Consider the following 19,998-nt stretch of genomic DNA (forward strand, 5'->3'; position numbering starts at 1 on the left):
TATTTAAATAACATTATTTTTTATCTATTATTAAAATCTTATTTAACCTACAATATTAGGTTTTCAAATGATTTTTTTGCTGATGTAACATTAATAAATAAAAAAAATATTAGGGAAATTAAAATTATATTTTTATTTACCTTATCTTTCTCCACTATCTCTAAAACCTTTATAGCTTGTGGCTATAATACAAGTAACCCACTCTTCTTTAAAGTGGCCCCCAATGTCCTCTCATCATGAATTTAGTCATTTACCATTTAAAAATTATCAATAAATAATTCATTATACTTTGAAATAATAAGATTAGGGTTGCCAAAATTGTTCATAAAAAATTACATAGAAAAATTTAAATTCACACTATGTAAAATTAAATATAAAAATTATTTAAATATTTACATATTTAATCTGACGATAATTATATTTAAATAAATTTAAAATTATTTAAATATTTAAATATTTAATTTAATGGTAAATATATTTAAATAAATTTGAAAGATTTTGTGAATCGCTAAATTCTGATGGTTTTTAAGAAAAAAACAAACGTTCAAAATACTAAAAATACATAAACGGTGTATGGGCCCTCGTGGAGAAAATGGTTCATCAGCAGTTAGCATTTATGGTTGATATATGAATCAAACCTTAAAAGCGTCCTCAATTCAACCAGCCAAATGGCAAATGCCCCGCCCAACTCACGCTGTTTCAGCGTGCAAGGTTTTTACAGCAAACCAACTCTTCACTTGAATTGCTTCACGCTAGAGCTCTCTCTCTTCTTTTGAAACTTGATCAACACTTCCATCTCCATATATAACCGAGATCTTTACAAAATTTGCAGCTGCCAGGGGACTTCTCTTTCTTTTCTTAGTTAATTTTTCAAGCTATGGCTTCCTGGAACTCGTTTCCACTCAAGATCACATACGAGGTCTTTGGATGGTTGGCATTCGTTTCTTGGTCCATTAGTTTCTACCCACAAGCCATATTGAATTTCCGACGAAAAAGGCAAATTTTTCTTCATACCCTTTTCTCCTACTGCTATTTTGTTTTACTTAAATCGTATTTTTTACTGGTTTTATTGTTGCAGTGTGGTGGGTTTGAACTTCGATTTCGTGGTGCTGAATTTGACGAAGCACTCCTCTTACTTGATCTACAACGCTTCGCTTTACTTCAGCTCTGCAATCCAGAAGCAGTACTTTAACAAGTATGGGCACAAACAGGTCAGTCGTTAATTTCCAGTTTCAGCTTCAAACCAAGATCTTTCAATCATTTAAGCAAATGGGTTTTAGACAAATCGAAATCTTAAATCTTCATTTTATTGCAGATGATACCTGTAGCTGCAAATGATGTTGCATTTTCCATACATGCTGTTGCATTGACAGCAATCACATTGTTCCAAATTGCAATCTACGAAGTAGGCAATCAATTTACTCATCTTCAACTACTGTTTTTGGTTAAAATCTTTGCTAATGCAATAAATTTTTACAGCGAGGGCATCAAAAGGTATCTAAGATTGCTATAGCAATTGTCTGTATTGTGTGGGTAGCTGCTGCAGTTTGTTTCTTTGTAGCTTTGCATCGTCATTCTTGGCTGTGGCTTATCTCTGTCTTCAAGTAAGTTGCTGTTTGCTTTTGATTTAGTGTAATTTCTTAGCAGCACTGTCTTATCCTGCTCCACACAACACACACTGACTGGCTGCAACTTGTTACTAAGGAACAGTCACTATATGGAACAGGCAGCTTTATCTATATATATCTATCTAAACAATACAAAGAAAAAATTACTATTTGATCCCTGTGGTATAGGAAAACTCATTAATCAGTCCTTCAGTTTTGAAAAATATATTAATCATCCCTTACATTTTAGAAAAATTGATGTGAAGGTCTAATTATTGAGTTTTTTCAAATTATAGTAACTAAATAGTAAAACACTAACTGGTAAAACTAACTAAAAAATTAATTAGTGGATTTTTAAAACCTCAAGAAAGTTTTAATATATTTTTCAAAATCGAGAGATCAACTAATGATTTTTTTCTTAATATAGAGATTAAATAATAAATTTTCCTAGTATAATTATAAAATATTGATAGAAACAGACCTTTCTAAAGTTGCTATTGAAATTTGTTTGCAGCACAATCCAAGTTTGTATGACTGTGATCAAGTACATTCCCCAGGTCAGATTGGCTAAATGAACTAATGATCTTTACTTCATTGATATTGAAGTCGTTGAAATTACATTTTGAACCTTATTTGTCTCAGCATAGATTTTATTATTTACTTGTGATTCCTGTGTTGAGATACAGGCAGTAATGAACTTCATGAGAAAGAGCACTGATGGGTTCAGCATTGGGAACATATTACTTGATTTTCTTGGAGGAATGGCTAATTATGCTCAGATGACTGCACAATCTGTAGACCAACGTATGTTATATATTCATTCTCCTGAAACACACTTCTTCAATCCATTTGAAACAATCTTCATGTTCATGCCTTTTCTTTCAATTCTACAGATTCATGGGTGAACTTTTATGGCAACATAGGAAAGACACTGCTTTCTCTGGTATGCAACACTTAATTATTACTTTATTATCATTTCCACTGTCTTCTGATTGATATTCAGTTTGTTTCGTAAAAATAACTTGTATGTAAAAAATATTCTATAATTTTCTTTATGATTCCTATGGAATTAGTTGGTTTTGAGATTGTTTTAAATTTTGCAGGTGTCTATATTCTTTGATCTTCTTTTCATGTTTCAACATTATATCCTTTATTCAGACAAGAAGAAGCAGCATAGCTCCCCTGAAATCAAGGGAGAGGGTGAACACCCACCTAATTGCTCTTTACAGGCTGAGAATGTGTAATATTTTTATATATTTCTTCACAGTGCATTGCTTTATAAAGAAAATATGTAAATTTGTTTTTAATTTTAAACTTCTAAATTATACAAAATGGTCAGTGTAGCCTTTATATATTGAATTGCTTTTGCATTTTGAATTTGATGGTTTTGATGGTTTTTTTTTTTCTGAGAAATTTATGGTATCAGTAGATTAGTAATAGTAAAGTGGTTATAATGATTAGGACATAAAATTTATGTAGAGATGAAATATTATTTTAAAATTAATATTTATTTAATTTAATAATATTGAATTTTCTTTTAAAAAAATTACTATTTAATTTTTATAGTACGGAAAACTCAATAATTGATTTCGATTTTAGTTTTCAAAAAGTTTACTTAACGGTTGATTAAAATGTTTTTAAAATATTTATTAATTAATCTTTTAATATTAGGGGCATATTAAACAATTTTGTAATACTTAATAGATAAAATTAATGAAAAAACTAATTAATAGACTTTTAAAATATTAAAAATATCTTAATATATTTTTTAAAATTAATGGATCAATCGATGAATTTTTTCATATTATAGAGACTAAATAGTAAATTTTTCAAATAAAAATATAAATCTTATATTTCTTCATTTAATCTTTAAATTAAGATGAACATTAACAAGAAAAACAATACAGTAAACAATGTTTTATCAAGAAGAAGAAATAATATAACAAATCTGTGATTGAATATAGAAATTTTTAAATGTAACGATGAATTGATAAGAAATAAAATCATTTAAGTTTTTTTAATAATTATTATCCAAATAAAGAGAAAAATATTATTTTGATAAAATATATGTTGATGATAAATTAATTATTAAATTATAAAATAAATACATTTTAATTTTAATAAATTTACAGTTAATTATATTTATATATATATCAATTTTTTTTATTGATTTAACATACTATAGTATACTGATTTGATATTATCACTTTATTATATAGGATATTAAGCTTCTGAAGTTTCTGAAATTTTAAGAATCTCGCTATTGGATTAGAGTTATAATTTTATTTTTTTGAAAAAATATGTTAGATATCATTAAAGAAAGTCTAATATTTAAATAAGAAAATTTCAAAGTCCAAAAGAATTAACTAAAATTTATTTTCCTTCTCCATCTCAATAAGCTTTAGAGGCCTTGAATATGATTGTTGTCACGTAACGTTGTATGGCCAAATCTTTGATCGATTCATCTCTCTCTCAAATTCAGCATGTTACAGTGAATCTGAATCTATGGACAAAAGATTGACAAGGCTGTGATGAGTGTCTCCCCGTATTTTTCTTTTTTATTCTTTTTTTAAAAGGTTGTGATAATTAGGGGTGAACCGTATTCGGTTCAAATTGAAAAAATTGATCAAATTGAATTGATTTAAAAATTTAGTTCGATTTTTTATACATTTCGGTTCGGTTTGGTTTTTAATTTCAGAAATTTCGATTATTTTGGTTCGGTTCGGTTTTAATCAGAAAAAATCAAAAAAACCGAACCGAACCGATTAGTAATAATAATATGTTTTTTCAATAATATAGAGAAATTAAATCATATTAACATTAAAATATTTTAATTAAATTTTAAAATATTAAAAATAAAGTGTAAAAAATAAAAAAATTATTAAAAATCGAAACCGATTAAATCAAATCGAATCAAACCGAATCAGACCGGTTCGATTCGATTCGATTTCTAATTAAAATCAATTCGATTCTATTTTTATATATACTAAAATTTTAATTTATTCAATTCGGTTCGATTTTAAACTGAACCGACCGAATGCTCACCTCTTGTGCTAATGGAGGGTATAGTCTTTACGAAGTGGATTTTATTTAACAGGAGGAAAGTAATTTAAATAAAAAAAATAATACTTCTCAGTTTTGATCAATGGTGTAATGGAAAAAACAATTGTTTTTTTCGATTAATGTAATTAAATTATAAAGATATTTTAATATATTTTTAAAAATATTAAAATCAATTAATTAGTTTAAATTATTAGACACGATAGTAATTAATAAAAAAAAATTAACCTGCGTACGGAATTAAACCCGACGATGAGTGCATGAATAGCGCCGTAATCCCATCCTGGTTCATGGGCATTGCTACATGCAAATCCCGCCAAGTTGCCAACTTTCTTTCTTGATCCATGAGAAAAAAAAAAAAACTTTATTTTAATATTTATTTTTAATCCTGAAATAATTTATTTAAGTAAAAAAGCTCCCTAATATTTTTTTAAAAATATATATATATATATATATATATAAAAGAAAATGATGTGAATTTAAAATAGAAATATTAGATAGTTTCATAAAATGCAAATATTTTCAAAATAGGTTTATTTTATATTTTAAAATATATTTTTTAATTCTTATTTAAATTCTAATGATAGGATTATTAGCGAAATTCTGCAAGTAGGTGATCAGTTAATTATATTTTGAGAAAATAATTAAGTAATATATATATATTAAAAAATATGGAGTAATCAGTAACCTTTTTTTAAGCGGTATTATAAATTAAAAAAAAAAAAACTAATAAAACAGAAATCGGCAATTAGCAATTAGATCCAAGGGCTCAGGAAAGGACTGTTATTGGGTGAAAAAGCTCTCCCCATCCAAATTGGAAACTCCGCCGGAGTCCTTGACGGAGGGAGAGAATGGCGTCGTGGAATTCATTTCCGCTCGAAATCACTTACGAAACCTTTGGATGGATCGCCTTCTTTTCTTGGTCCATCAGTTTCTATCCTCAAGTTATCTTGAATTTCCGTCGGAAAAGGTCTCCTTCCTCGGTGATTTCAATCTCATGAGTAATATTTCTCGCCCTTCAATTCCTATTTTTGGCTTGGATAACTTTTTTTCCTTTGGCTGTCGCAGCGTGGTGGGTTTGAACTTCGATTTCGTTCTGTTGAATTTGACCAAGCATTCATCTTATTTGATTTACAACGCTTCTCTTTACTTCAGCTCTGCTATTCAGGAGCAGTATTTCGACAAGTATGGCTACGGAGAGGTTTGTGCTTTTGATTTTTGTGTTTCAGTCATATTCTACTTGTAATTTGTTTTACTACGGAGAGGTTTGTGCTTTTGATTTTTGTGTTTCAGTCATATTCTACTAGTAATTTGTTTTAGTATTTAAATCCTCTTTTTCTGATCATGTGGGAAGAAGGGATATTATCAAAGTCTTACTTTTTTTCAGTTTAGATAGTGTTTTGCTTCTGATCATTTGGTTTAGATGATTATTAGACTGAGATTTTGAATCAGAACTATATTGAGAGTTTGTATCAGAGTCCAACGTATTCTTAGCTTCGAATGTTTAAGTTGACCCTAAAACTTGGAGGGGACGACTTGCCTTTGATTAAGATATCATGTCACTGATTCCCTGTTGTTTGTTTTTCCCTCAATTGGTTCTGTAAGTTAATTTTCCTAAAAATTGGTTTATTGACATAACATGCATCCATGCATCATACATGGAAATCTTCCAACTTATTCAGGAACCAAAGTTATCAAGATTCTATAGTTTTAATTTCTCTCCCTCTTTTTTTTTAAAAAAAAAACCTTCAGTGAATGACCACTTTCCTCTAAATATTTACAAAAAAAGCAAAATAAACTTTTTGATTTATCTTTTGTGTCCTGTGGTCCATTTTGGTGTTATTTTTCAACATTATATTCTAAAGTATGGGTTTCAATTAACTGGCTCGATATTAGTTTTTATGCCTCATCAACTAGCACACTACTGTCTTGCATTATGACATGCTAGGCATAAACTTGAAGCACTTCTTTCAAATATATTGATTTCTGTTGATTTGGTATTCATGAATGTACTATGATGGAGTTAAATGTACAGCATTTGGATATTATTATGCTCATTGGTTTTTCGTGATTTTTCCCCCTTCTTATTGCAGATGATACCTGTAGCTGCAAATGACGTTGCCTTTTCAATTCATGCTGTTCTGTTGACAGCAATTACATTGTTCCAAATCGTAATCTATGATGTAAGTGGTCTAGTCTTCTTCAAAAGGGTTAATGTTTTCCTTTTTTCCTGTATATTGAACTTGGAGTTTTGATGCAATAATTTTTCATTTTGAACAGCACGGTAATCAAAAGGTCTCCAAGATTTCTGTAGCAATTGTTTGTGCTGTGTGGATAGTTGCAGCTATTTGTTTTTTCATTGCTTTGCCTAAACACTCTTGGCTGTGGTTGATCTCAATCTTCAAGTGAGTTGCCCATTAATTTGATTGAACTTCATGTGAACTGGACATGACAAGCTCTTAAACCTAACTTGGACAGATATCAATTTTCAAGCTCTAGTAATTTCAAATCCTGAATTGTATTAATCAGAATTTGGATTAGCACACTTAGAAGGCCAGTATCAGCAGTAGGTTTTTTGATGTCAGATTTTATTAATGAAACCACAATAGAGTGCTTTTCTGTGTAATTTATCCGCTAAGAAAACTTCTCTTTTCTCACCGACTCTTTGAGATTTATCATGAAATTGACATAGGGTTCCCTTCTTTTTGTGAACCTAAAATTGACATGGGTTCTCTGTGCCTGACAATTGAGACCGAGTTTCCTGATTATTTCTCCAAAGGGCTCTATTTTATCAAATTTATGGTCCATTTAGCCTCTGTTCTTCATCAATTTTTTTCTTTGGTTGTTACAATTGCTGTTACCACCTTCCACTTGATTTTCAGCCCTGCACTTTTAGATTTTTTAGGACAATTTCTTATGACTTTAATCTTTATACCTTTCCTATTAGTTAATGATATGGAAACTTAGAAAATGAACTTCTTTCTTCATGAGTTGGCATTTCTGTCTTTGTTGTTGGAATAGAATTTGAAAGGTTAGTGCTGCTGTGAGTAGAAAAAATCAGGCATATGCACACATATTCTATGGAGGACCTTACGCACCTTTTTTTTTTTTTGGGGGGGGGGGGCAACTTTTACCTCGGTTTAAAGATAATTCATAGTATTCTAGAAAGTTAATACATTGACCTAAAGTAGTATGATCAATTTCAATTCAATCCAGTCCAATGCAAAGAAGATACAAAAGATTGAAAAATGTAGTTTTTTATGGAGAAAGAGTTCCTGTATGTATACACTTAATACATGGTGGTGAGAAGAAAAAAAGCTTATTTATCTGTATTTGTGCAGTACAAACATTCTTCAATGGCTTCATTTCATTATTTCTTTATAACTTTGTCATTAGAATAGACTGATGGAATGCTTTGGCACTTTTCCTCCTCTGCAGCTCAATTCAAGTTTTTATGACAGTCATCAAGTATATTCCCCAGGTCTGAATTGCTTCCTTCTACTTTTCCTTAAAAAGTCCATGCCCAGACTAACTGACCAAGTGCCACCTATATTCTGGTAATGTTGGCAGTAAAGCCCCAACTGACCCATTTCCATGGCTTGGTTTCACACCTGTCTGCATGTGTACTAGTGACATCTAACACAACATGATATGATAATGGTTCGTTGCAGTAGTTGAAGGTAGTGATGGATGTAGAAATTTTAATGAGGTGGTCCAATTAAAAAATACACGTTAACTCTAAAAATAGAAGTGAAATACTTCCCAGTACTAAGTTAAATTAAACTTTTTTAAAATGTCATTGAAAACTGAGATTGCATATAAAAATTAACGAATGTGTGCATTTTCAAATAAATAAATTTGTTAGCTCAAACTTTTGAATGTTTTGCTATTGTTTATCTCCCTAATGTTGATATTAAAAAAATGTAGGCATATATTATCTAATAAGAATTTATCATTTTTTAATTTGTACACTGACATGGTGTGGCACCTCTAAAATTGTTTGCTATTGCTCTGAGATGCAGGCAGTAATGAACTTCATGAGAAAGAGCACTGATGGGTTCAGCATCGGAAACATCTTGCTTGATTTTCTTGGAGGCGTGACAAATTATGCCCAAATGGCTGTTCAGTCTATAGACCAAAGTGTGTAGTCTCGTCAAACTAAAAAACCTTATTATCTGAAATGATATTTATGCATAATGTTGACTTAATCTCATTGTCTTTTCCAGATTCTTGGGTGAACTTCTATGGCAACATAGGGAAGACCTTGCTATCTTTGGTATGCAACATTTCTGTTGTTTGATATCATTTTGAATTGCCAAGTTATTATGTTTGAAAAGTTATCTTTTTTGCTATCCTTTCTTTTTTCCTAAAATTTTAGAAAAAAAAAAAAAAACCTTATGACAATCATGTTTACCTCTTACTATCATTTGTTCATTTTTGCATTGGTTTTGACATAATACATTTTGTAGGTCTCTGTATTCTTTGACCTCCTTTTCATGTGTCAACATTTTATATTATATCCTGCCAAGAAAGCGCACATCTCTCTCAAGCCGAATAAAGCTGGGGCTGAGCCGCTTATTAAGTCTGCCGATGATCCACCATCAGAAAATGTGTAAGGCTTAGCGTGGCTGAAAAAACTAGAAAGAAATGTATAAATTTGTGTAAGAAAGCGACCATTTGATGCTGTTTCTTCTCATGTATATGACTCTGGTACGAGAATCAAATGCATCTGTAAGCATTGTATTACAAGTAGCTGAAATATAAGTTTGATGCTGTTTGTTCTCATGTATATGACTGTTGTACAAGAATCGAATGCATCTGTAAGCATAGTTGCTGAAAGATAAAGGTTTGTATCAATATAGAGCTCTTTTTAGAATAAGTAGGGTAACTACAGTTTAGTACTTCTAGTTTAATGAAATGTCTATTTTAGTCTTTGTTTTTTTAAAATTCTGTAATTTTAGTCCTTGATATTTGAAAAAAAATTACAGTTTAATTCCTATTGTTAGAGTTAGAGTTAATCTACTGATAATTTTCATAAAAATAACCAAAATACTTTTTAAGTAAAAAATATAATCAAATTATATTTCCCCACTTGAATTTTGCTTCAATGGGTTCTTAAATGGTTATATGATTGTTTATTAATAATTTGTAGTGTGATTGTTGAATATAATTTTTCATAAAAACTATTGAATGTGTTTGTATTTGGATTGAAGATCCGTAATTCATTTAGTTTTGTATTCAGATCGTTTGTGAGTTTGATTCAATTTGATTTTTTTTTAATTTAATTTAATTTTTAATATTTTTCAAGTGTTTATTTGTAAATATTTATAATATTTAAAAAATCATTTATAAAAATATAAGAAATTTTTAATAAATAACTGTTATATTAAAGAATCAATTTGTATAAAATATGCAATTTATTTTTAAATATTACAATTATTTAGAGATTAATTATAAAATTAGAATAACTTATTTTAAAATATACTTAAAGGTAAAGTATAAAAATTATTTATAAATAATTAAATATGTAGGAGTTAATTTTAAGATTTTATTTTTAAATAATTATAAAATATCGAGATCAAATTAAAAAAAATATTATAAATTTAATTATATTTTAATGACTAAATTATTTTAAATCAAAAAGTATATTCATCATTTTCATTAAAATAAATGATAAATTAATAAAAAATTTAATGGTAAAAACTATTTTATATTTTTTTTCAAATGTCAAAACTTAAATTGAAAATTTTTAAAAATATAAAAATAAAATAAATATTTTATTAAAAATAGAGATTAAACTACAATTAAACCAATAATAATTTCAAGGTCAGCCATTTGTTTTACAAATTTGATGTGATCAATAAGATATGTATTCAAATCCACAGGACAATGCTGAGTCAGCCTTGATTTTGTCGTCATGTCATAACATTTGTTCACCTTGTGACGTGGGTTTGTTGGGACTTAGGACATGAAACGTGGGTACGGAAATACATACATCTATGGATTTTGAGGCAGAATTCGAAGCAATTAAATTATATTTAATAATTATAATAAAAAATTTTGTATAAATTCCCATTTTTATTAAATAATTTTTTGATACTTTTGAATTTTCAAAAAATAATACCTTAACAACTAAGATTTTTCCCATTATAACAAAGGAAGATAAAGCCACTACTATAAACTCAATTTTTTTTTTGTCAATAATAAATATTAATAATTTTTAATTTATTAAAATTATTTAATAAACTTATCACATTCTCCTCTTTTCTTCTTTTTTTTTTTTTAAAGAAAACCTAACTAACTAAGGTGAGTTGTCAATCCCTGTCAGCATTACTATTAGCTTGGCCTCCACGCACGATGACCAATCAAAACACCTTGCTTCCCAAGCATTTCCTTCACCAACACTCTCTATAAATACCAATTCTTGTTCTTATTCTTGTTCATTCATCATCTCCATTTAGCCCACAACTCCATTTTTGTTCAAAATGAAGAGGGAAGGTCGCCAGCATGGTATGGTCAGGACCTACAGGATCTTGCCTTCTCCATGGAACCCCAAGCCCAACTCCAGATTCATCAACACCTTTGACTCTCCCCCGACTGCCGGAATATTTTCCAAGGTCCATCCTCGTCCCACCAACCACTCCAAGTTCACCGGAAAGTGCACCAAGCCTCGTTGCAATGGGTGTCACATCCAACCTTGTTGTAAGTCCAAGGATAAGACCAAAGGTACTGAGAAGCTCAAGTCTTTTGATGTTGCTTCTAATTATAAATTGATCACTTGGAGGGTTGGGGATGTTCGTCATGGGTTGAAGTTTTCTGGGTTTTCTGCTACTGGGATCTTGGATCATCTTGATAATGAAGATTATTATTTGGACGATGACATTGATGAGGATTATGATAATTATTCGGATCATGAGAATTATGAGGAGAATTTGATTTCGAGCTCAAGAGAGATTGTTGGAGTTGAAGAAATTGCTGCTGCTGCTTCTGCTGCTGCTGCTGCTGCTGATGATGATGATGATGTTGAGGACAACAGAGAAGATGGAGATGGAGATGGTGATGATGGATTGAGTTATTGTGATGTGGGTTTCCTAGTGGATCAAATTGAAGGAGATGATGATTGGTGTTTGGTGGCAGAAATGTGACTTTCCCTTGTTGAATTATTGTTAATTTGTGTTTATAATTATAAATTTGGAAGATGATTTTTTTAAAAATGCTTATTAAATTAAGAATTAATGAAAAAATGTAATTTATGGGTTTGATTCAGTTGGGTTAGTTGGAATTTGGATGTTAATGATAGGGAGCAATTGACTTTGTTGTATGTATGTAATTAGAAATAAAAGTAAAGGGTATTAGAGTAATTTCAGCAATTTTATTATTATTTTTTTAAATGTGGAGATTGGAAGAAATTATTGTTAGCTCGTATGAGAGCGTTTGCAAGTTAATAAAAATAAAATATATATTTAATAAATTAAAATTTTGTACAATTATATTAAATTAATTAAAAAATTTTGATAAAAATATAATTTTAATTAAATTAATAAAATTAATTTTTATTTTTAAAAATAAAAAATTAAAAAATTAAAAATAAACTTATATTTACTACATAAAATAACGTTGATATCTAATAATATTTCAATTTTTATACATTTCATTAATGTCTAATAAATACATTGAATTGAATTGATATTTTATATCTAAAGAAAATCCCATAAGCAAAACCCTAAGGTCACGTTCAGTTAACCAATAAGAGACAGCCAAGTCATCAAAAGCCCACGTGAAATGCACATGAGTAGTTTTGGTCAACGCTCGGTATCAACTTTCCTTTTCTCGTAAAAAATCTTCCTTTTCTGTAACCGAACGGCTGCAGAGGAAACCCTACAATTCTTCCGATTCCTTTATTTCCATTTTCTGCACCTCGGCTTTATCACTTCGAAATTTACCCGCCATTTCCCCAACTTCACCGGAAAGATCCCGTCCGTTGAATTTCGCCTGAGGATCATCACAAGGTATGCTTCCTGCAGTACCCTCTTGATGCTTTGATTAGTATTCGCTGATAATAGAGAAAATTTTATCGAGTAAGGATAGTGTTGGCTCTTTTGGTTGCTTCTTCTGTGTACTGAATTGGGTATGCTTACATTAATGCATTCATTTTCGTTTTGTACTTTGATTTGATTACTATATTTTTTTGTAAGCCCATTTTTGGATACAGTTGGATAAAAGCTAGAAAATTCAGTGCTCAACTTGTGGATTTCGCATTCTCTAATTGATCATGAATGTTATGTTCTGATGGAACAGTTTATGTGCTTGAGATCACCTATTTTCAAATTTGCCCAACTTCTATTCTGTGATAGAATGATTTTTATGGTTTTGATTTTCTTCCCTCGCTGATATTGTTGAATTTTTTTTTTTTGTTTTTGTCTTTTTTGGTTTATGGTAATAAAGATCAATGGATGGTCATGAACCTGATACGTTAAGTTATGTACAGAAAGAGGTTGTAGAGAATGAACTCCAAGGTTCATCTGCAGTGGAAGCAGCTGCAGAGCAGGAGCATCCTTGCTTAGAAGCTTCTTCTGTTGAAAAGAGCCTGGGGTTTATTGAGAGTGAGCATGATTGTCAGTCCCGTGAAGCTGGTTCTTCGAATGACAGAAGTGGGGTGGAATTTGATGGTCAGGACTGTGACAGTCCAAAATCCTCTGTTAATAAGAGTGACACACACTTTGAAGATGATCTGGAATCTCAAAGCCCAAATGTTCCTGTTGTTGATGTATCAGGGAGTGTTGTTGCTGTGAAAAAGGAGGAAGAAGGGTACGTGGTTCCCAAAGTTGGAGTGGAATTTGAAACAGAGGATCATGCATATAAGTGTTACAGTAGATATGCTGTTCTAGAAGGTTTTAGCATTAGGAAAGATTTTGTAAATAAAAGCAGGATAAATGGTGATGTAGTATCCAGAAGATACACTTGTTATAGGCAAGGGTATCGACCTACCAAACATATTTCAAATGTGAGGAAACCCCGGCATGAAACAAGAACTGGTTGCTTGGCACACATGACCATTGCTCGCCAACCCTATGGAAAGTTCCGTGTTACACGTTTTGAAACACAACACAATCATGAATTTGTGACCCCATCTACCGCTCACATGTTACCATCACAGAAGAGATTGACTTTTGCTCAAGCAGTTGAAGCTGATTTGGCCAAAAGTTCTGGGTTGGACAGGATACCAAAACTTGGAATGGGTTTTGATTCAGAAGATCATGCATATGAATTTTATAATGCATATGCTGGGCGAGTAGGTTTTAGTGTTCGAAAAGATTATGTGAATAGGAGTAAGATAGATGGTGCTGTGGCATCCAGGAGGTTCACTTGTTTTAGAGAAGGTTTTCGGCAGAAAGACAATCGAGACTTGAATGTGAAGAGACCTCGTAAGGAAACAAGAATTGGATGTATGGCTCAGCTGGTTATTTCTCGTCAATCAGATGGTAAATATCGTGTCACACATTTTGAAGAAAAGCACAATCACGAGCTTGTTGCTGCATGCAGAGTTCGTACATTACGGTCGCAAAAGAGACAAGCTACAGCTCAAGTTGAAGGGAATGGGGTAGATGGTTCTACAACACAGCCAAAATTAGTCTCGGGTTTATTATGCAATGCAGTAGGAGATCAGGATGTCCATGGGTATCAACCCATTGATTGTAATAGTAAACTACCTTTCAGAAAAATGAGAGATATGAAAGAGGGGGAAGCAGAAAGGTTGCAGCAATATTTTCAGAGTAAGCAACTGAAAAACCCTTCTTTCTTCTATTCTATGCAACTTGATGCTGATGATCAGATAACTAACATATTCTGGGCTGATGCAAAAATGTTAGTTGATTATAATGACTTTGGGGATGTGGTTTGCTTTGATACATCGTACAGACTGTACAAAGATTGCCGTCCATTTGTGGCATTCATTGGGGTGAATCATCATAAGCAAATGATGGTCTTCAGTGCTGGTTTCTTATATGATGAAACCATTGATTCTTATAAGTGGCTCTTTCGAACTTTCATAGAGGCAATGTCTGGAAAGAAGCCAAAGACAATCCTCACGGATCAAGATGCTGTAATTGCTGAAGCAATTGATTCAGTTTTACCTGAGGTACACTGCCGTATATGTGTATGGCATGTGTACCAACGTGCAGTTAAACAGTTGAACCACATGTTTGTGGGTTCAGGTTCATTTATAAATGACTTGAGCAGTTGCTTTTTTGAGCATGAGGAAGATGAGCCTTTCATTAATGCATGGAATAATATGTTGGATGCATATGGTCTGTGGGAAAATGAATGGTTGCATCAGATGTTTAAAGAAAGAGAGCAATGGGCCACAGCTTATGGAAGGCACATTTTTTGTGCTGACATCAGAAATGTGCAGCTTTGTGAAAGTTTTACTGCTAGCTTGAGGAAATATCTAAAATTTGATTTTGAGGTTATTTCATTTTTCAAGCATCTTGGGAAGATTTTGAATGATTGGCACTATAAAGAGCTAGAAGATAATTATGATATGAGTCAGCGATTGCCTAGAGTGATGGGAGATGTGATTCTCTTGAAGCATGCAAGAGAGATTTACACTCCAAAGATATTTGAATTATTGCAGCAAGAATATGAAACGTCTTTGAATATTCTCATTAATCAGTGTACTGAAAATGGATCTATGTTTGAGTACAAAGTGAGCATATATGGGCAACAACAAGAATACAGAGTACGTTTCAATTCATCTGAAGATATTGTTGCCTGTGATTGTATGAAATTTGAGTTTATGGGAGTTTTATGCTGTCATGCATTGAAAGTTCTCGACTTTAGGAATATCAAGATGCTTCCCAGCCAATACATCTTGAAGAGGTGGACTAGAGATGCAAGAGTTTGATGTTCTATTTACATTTCAAACAGCCAAAATTTGTTGACAGTATTCAAAAAATAAGATCTCTCTGACCTGAAAAGTACTGGTCTAGGAAAACTCGTGTAAATAGAGAGCGGCCTGTTGAGGATATGTATTTGTACTGTGCACCATCCTGAATGGCTACCAATAAGCATGAATGCATAGGAAGCTCTTCGATTTTTCTCTCTCTGACTTTTTTCCCAACGAGTGCTTCTTTTTACATTCGAAAATTTTACTATTTAGTGCACGGGGTATAAAAAAAATTATTAGTTAATTTTTTAATTTTAAAAAATATCTTAAAAAATATATTAATTAATTATTTTAATAATTTTAGTCATTAAATATTTTACTTAATTTGTTTTATTTTTAATAAAGATAATTTTTTTTATTAACTTTCTAATTATATTCATCTTAAAAATATTAAATTTTATTTAATATTAAAAGATATTGTGAGATGTTTATTGAAATTAAAATAAAGTTAAATATGGTTATAATAGTTAAATTATATATTAGCAAAATATAAAAAAAAGTAAATAATAATTTTAAGAAAATAAAAAATAAAAGATGAATAAAAATTATAAGATGAAAAAATATTATTTAATTTTTGTGATATAAAAAAAATTATTAATTCATTTTTAATTTTATAAAAATATTTAGTAATTAATTTTTTTTTCTATATTAAGGTTATTTTAGATTTTTTAAAACTACTGATAAATTAATTAATAAATTTTTTAAAATCTCATAATTATTTTAATGTATTTTTAAAATTAAAATTAACTAATGAGTTTTCTTAGGACAAAATATTAAATAGTGATTTTTCCTTTTATTTTTTAAAAGTCTTCCAAGTTTGTAAAGAACTGAATGCTCTGCATTATCGTAACCTTTTTCCTGACATTCATTGCCACCTGCATGGTGCTGTGGATAAAATTTCACTATCAGCAAAGATGATAGTTATCGGATGATTTAGTAAAAAAAAATAACTACCTCTTGTTGAAAGTTAGTTAATTAAGGTTTTCTTGGTTCTAGTTTTTTACTTGTCTAATTGCCAAGGCCTTATAAATGCAGTGTATTACTTCCTGCAAACTCTTGCCTGAATCCTGAACTTTTCTTTACAACTCTGTCTAGATGTAATCGATTATAAGATGCAGCAGCCGATTTACAGATCCAAATGGCAGTTTACCCTGTTTTTCTTTTTTTTTTTTTTTTTCTAAAGATAGATACTCACCAATCATAACCATTGGATCAAAGTCAAAACTATGGCAATTTTAAAAGTTTCGATTCCTACATTTATTCAAATCAGTATCAGATGCACAAATCAACTTTACAGCACCCTATTTCTTCTACAATACATATTACAAGAGAATACCTCATGAATTTGCTATAATTGAAATCCTTGCAAAATCAATTTCATCAACTTTTTGCTACTCGTTTATGCTGAATATTTGGAGAAGTATTCTCATTCGTAATCCATCTGACTCGTGAGGTTAGCGAATGTGAATTATCACTTTTCTTTCCCATAGAATGCTTAGAGCTGTTGTTCTTGAATGGAGATTTAGATCTCTGAGGTGGTTGAGAGTTGCTCTGTACAATTCTGGAAGTGGGTGTTCTTCCTAGGTCCTGTGACTGAGGATGTGTCAAAGGAACCTGGGCAAAGATGTGAGAAACATTTATGCACAAATTCTCTGTTGCTTGCTATTAATTTAGCAAAACAAAAACTCACAGATGATACCTTTTCCAACTGATTTTTTGATGTTGCTCTTTCTCTATAAAAATCAGGCAAAGGCCTGGCCTTGAAGCAAAGTGTTTGACGCAGTCTTTTAATTTCTGTTTCTGCCTTCTCCTACTCAAAACAATAATCATCATGTAAGAAACTGAGTTTTGAACCCCAGTTGCTTGACAACGCTTTATTTACCTTGAGTGTTGCTTGCAACTGCATCTTTTGTGCCTGATTAGCATTGAATTTCTCTTCAAGCTTCTGAAAGCAGAGGGAAAAAATGCGTGCAATATGAATACAAATGATATAACAAGTTAGATATTTTTCAAAAAAAAGAAGAAATTTAGCTAAATTCTTCCTTGCCTCTTTTCTTCTTGTAGCTCTCTCTTCAGTCCTCAATTTAAAAGGTGTAGATAAATTTGGGGATTGGTATTTGTTTCTGCAGGCACTCATAAACTTTGAGCAACTGGTATGAACAACAATAATCAGAAATAAGAACTCAAAATCCCATCTAAGAACCCACTTTCATCTTGAAGGGATCTATTCAATCTTTGAAACATCTAAAAAGACATTGTTAACTTGGCTTCCAAATCTTACAGAGAGCTAAGAACTCATTATGCAATAAATATAACAATCAGTCCAGTTTCTTTCCCTGTCTTAAGCCTGAAATACATATCTTAAACATTATCCTATTCTTTTCCTCCCCATAAAAGTAGGTTGTCTAAACAGAGATACAATTATCTGAAAGCAATTCAATATGCTATATATAAGTCAAGTGTATTACTCAGTTGGCAGGAAATGCCATTTCGGGCGGCCCGTTTTGCTCCCAGATGCTGAAGGATGACGAGGTGTTTTTTCCCTGCAAGCATAGACATATAACCTGTCAGAGAACAAGAAATTTGAATTCTCTTGCATGCTTAATCGAATTTGATGAGACCCCATACCTTCTGTTATCTGACTGAGGGGTGGCTACAGGACGTTTAGTTTCTCTTAGAATAGAGGCCTGCAGTTCAAAAATGAATCTTTAGTTAGCATGCATGATATGGAGTTTCCCAGTTGGAAATTTGTAGCCAAGAAGCATCAGGAGAGGGAAATAGCCACCGTGGTTGGAGTCCTTAGAGGAGTTGGGCAATCTTTTGATGCTTTAGAATTAGAAGAAACTTTAGAACCATCAATCTTTCTGATAATTGTAGAAGTTATTTTATTTAGTTCTCTGACAGGAGTGAAATTCATAGACTTGTAAGTTGATTTTGGAGTTGATCTCTTCTTATCAATGGAGTTTAATGCGGATTTCTTGCTGATTGGAGTGGCATTGTTTTCTTTTCTGATACGAACTGAAGCTGCAGGTTTAGCTGGTGTGCATGGAAGCTTAGATGTTCTACCAGAAATTAACGACTTTGAGGAGTGAACTGCAGGTTTCTTCTTGTTTGTTGAACCCAAATCTTCTTCATTAGAGATGAAATCCTGCAAAATGGCGAGACAAGCCAGTGCATGCAAGTTGAGTTGAAGGGTAATAAAAAAAAAAAAACTCTTCGGCAGCCATTAATGAGATTAATGATTATTCTTTATTACCTTTAATAAAGGTTTCTCCATTAGTTTTGTTCCGCTGAGCTCTGGTTCTTGCATCTCCCCCTCGTTATCAGCAACATTAACTTGGTTTAAAGTTTCAACCTTAGCTAAATCCTCCATGTCACCTTGTTTTTCTCTCGTGGAAGCAACTTCTTCCACCTTTCTGCTTTCAGATTTTTCCATTTCAACAAGCGAGGAAGCTCCATTGTCATGAGCAACAAAGCTTGCCTCAGCGGTTGCTGCACTTCCTGGATCTTGGGTTGCATGTTCTTGAACTTCACCTTCATGTGCAGGTTCAGACACATTGTTAGCAGCAGCAGCATTTGCTTGCTCAAGCAAAGCAGCTGCTGCCTTTCTTGCAGCAAGATTCTTATAATGTGCTTCAAAGTAAGCTTTCTTCTGAGCAACAGAGCCAGGGCGAGAGAATCTCTCAGCTTCTTCAACATATCGGTTATGAGAGAAAGTAGACCATTTCTCCCAAGCTAATGACTCAGACATGAACCTTCCGAAAGACACGGATTGTCCAAGAGCATGAAGAGGATTCCCCTGTCAAAATGACAAAGTTTTCTACAGTTTTACATCAAGAATGAATCTAAAGAACAGAAATCAGAAAACCCTACTAAGAGTCTGAAAGAATTATCCAAGAAAGACAAAGAAAAAGTAGAGAATCCATTGATGGAACAACCTGATTGGCTTCACTGGGAATCCCAGAAGCATAAGAGAAGGGTTGTTGCTGCATGAGACAAGTTGGTTCCCCCATGAGCTAGTTGAAAAAAAAATTCTTCCAAGCTTTGAGCTTCTTGGTATTGTTTGTTCTACACTAATTGACAAGATAACAATTTTGTGCATATAAGAACCGTTTGAATTTGAATTTCAAATGGAAAAAGCCTGGAGGCTGAAACAAGCTTTTCTTGATTCAGAAAGCAAAAGTAGCAAGTGGGCCACATTGTTTTCAAGACCATATGGGCCCACATTGCTTCAACGTACAGGCAGTGTTTTTGGATGGTTTGAATTTGGAGAAGACAACAAAATGGGGTTCCTTGGTTTGGCGTGAATTGCAAACTCTATATTTAGAAGTTAGAAATTTGCTGAGATTCTGTTTTTTTCTAAAAACTTGAACTTTTATATTTATT

At 31.6% G+C, this 19,998-nt stretch overlaps 5 protein-coding genes across 6 annotated transcripts; 4 read left to right on the forward strand and 1 right to left on the reverse strand.

Moving 5' to 3' along the window:
- Positions 1-647: 647 nt before the first annotated feature.
- On the forward strand, positions 648-2,984 carry LOC110601309 (cystinosin homolog). Its single transcript, XM_021738400.2, has 8 exons — positions 648-996; positions 1,079-1,211; positions 1,316-1,405; positions 1,480-1,604; positions 2,122-2,164; positions 2,294-2,411; positions 2,501-2,550; positions 2,711-2,984. The coding sequence occupies exons 1-8, from the start codon at positions 878-880 to the stop codon at positions 2,849-2,851; spliced, it is 819 nt and encodes a 272-aa protein (XP_021594092.1). The 5' UTR covers positions 648-877; the 3' UTR covers positions 2,852-2,984.
- Positions 2,985-5,406: 2,422 nt separating this feature from the next.
- LOC110602695 (cystinosin homolog) lies at positions 5,407-9,524 on the forward strand. Its single transcript, XM_021740274.2, has 8 exons — positions 5,407-5,637; positions 5,736-5,868; positions 6,761-6,850; positions 6,948-7,072; positions 8,106-8,148; positions 8,690-8,807; positions 8,894-8,943; positions 9,137-9,524. Exons 1-8 carry the CDS (start codon positions 5,519-5,521, stop codon positions 9,281-9,283), a joined length of 825 nt encoding a protein of 274 aa, XP_021595966.1. The 5' UTR covers positions 5,407-5,518; the 3' UTR covers positions 9,284-9,524.
- Positions 9,525-11,098: 1,574 nt separating this feature from the next.
- Positions 11,099-12,085, forward strand: LOC110601169. Its single transcript, XM_021738206.2, has one exon. It carries the CDS (start codon positions 11,153-11,155, stop codon positions 11,810-11,812), a length of 660 nt encoding a protein of 219 aa, XP_021593898.1. The 5' UTR covers positions 11,099-11,152; the 3' UTR covers positions 11,813-12,085.
- Positions 12,086-12,236: 151 nt separating this feature from the next.
- Positions 12,237-15,772, forward strand: LOC110600849 (protein FAR1-RELATED SEQUENCE 5). The gene is made up of 2 exons (XM_021737752.2): positions 12,237-12,676; positions 13,113-15,772. The coding sequence occupies exon 2, from the start codon at positions 13,117-13,119 to the stop codon at positions 15,568-15,570; it is 2,454 nt and encodes an 817-aa protein (XP_021593444.1). The 5' UTR covers positions 12,237-12,676; positions 13,113-13,116; the 3' UTR covers positions 15,571-15,772.
- A 678-nt stretch (positions 15,773-16,450) lies between these two features.
- LOC110601413 (protein WVD2-like 7) lies at positions 16,451-19,922 on the reverse strand. Of its 2 annotated transcripts, none has more exons than XM_021738534.2 (9): positions 19,551-19,922; positions 18,869-19,411; positions 18,398-18,760; positions 18,241-18,299; positions 18,081-18,155; positions 17,660-17,762; positions 17,495-17,557; positions 17,312-17,422; positions 16,451-17,226 (listed from the first exon to the last, which is right to left on the reverse strand). In XM_021738534.2, exons 1-9 carry the CDS (start codon positions 19,623-19,625, stop codon positions 16,993-16,995), a joined length of 1,626 nt encoding a protein of 541 aa, XP_021594226.1. In that variant the 5' UTR covers positions 19,626-19,922; the 3' UTR covers positions 16,451-16,992. The 2 variants fall into 2 exon arrangements, with proteins under 2 accessions (XP_021594226.1, XP_021594227.1); XM_021738535.2 differs by having other exon boundaries at positions 16,453-17,226; positions 17,660-17,735; positions 19,551-19,920.
- Positions 19,923-19,998: the final 76 nt, after the last annotated feature.

The sequence above is a fragment of the Manihot esculenta genome, chromosome 15 (genome assembly GCF_001659605.2).
Source record: "Manihot esculenta cultivar AM560-2 chromosome 15, M.esculenta_v8, whole genome shotgun sequence".
Taxonomy (NCBI): Eukaryota; Viridiplantae; Streptophyta; class Magnoliopsida; order Malpighiales; family Euphorbiaceae; genus Manihot; species Manihot esculenta.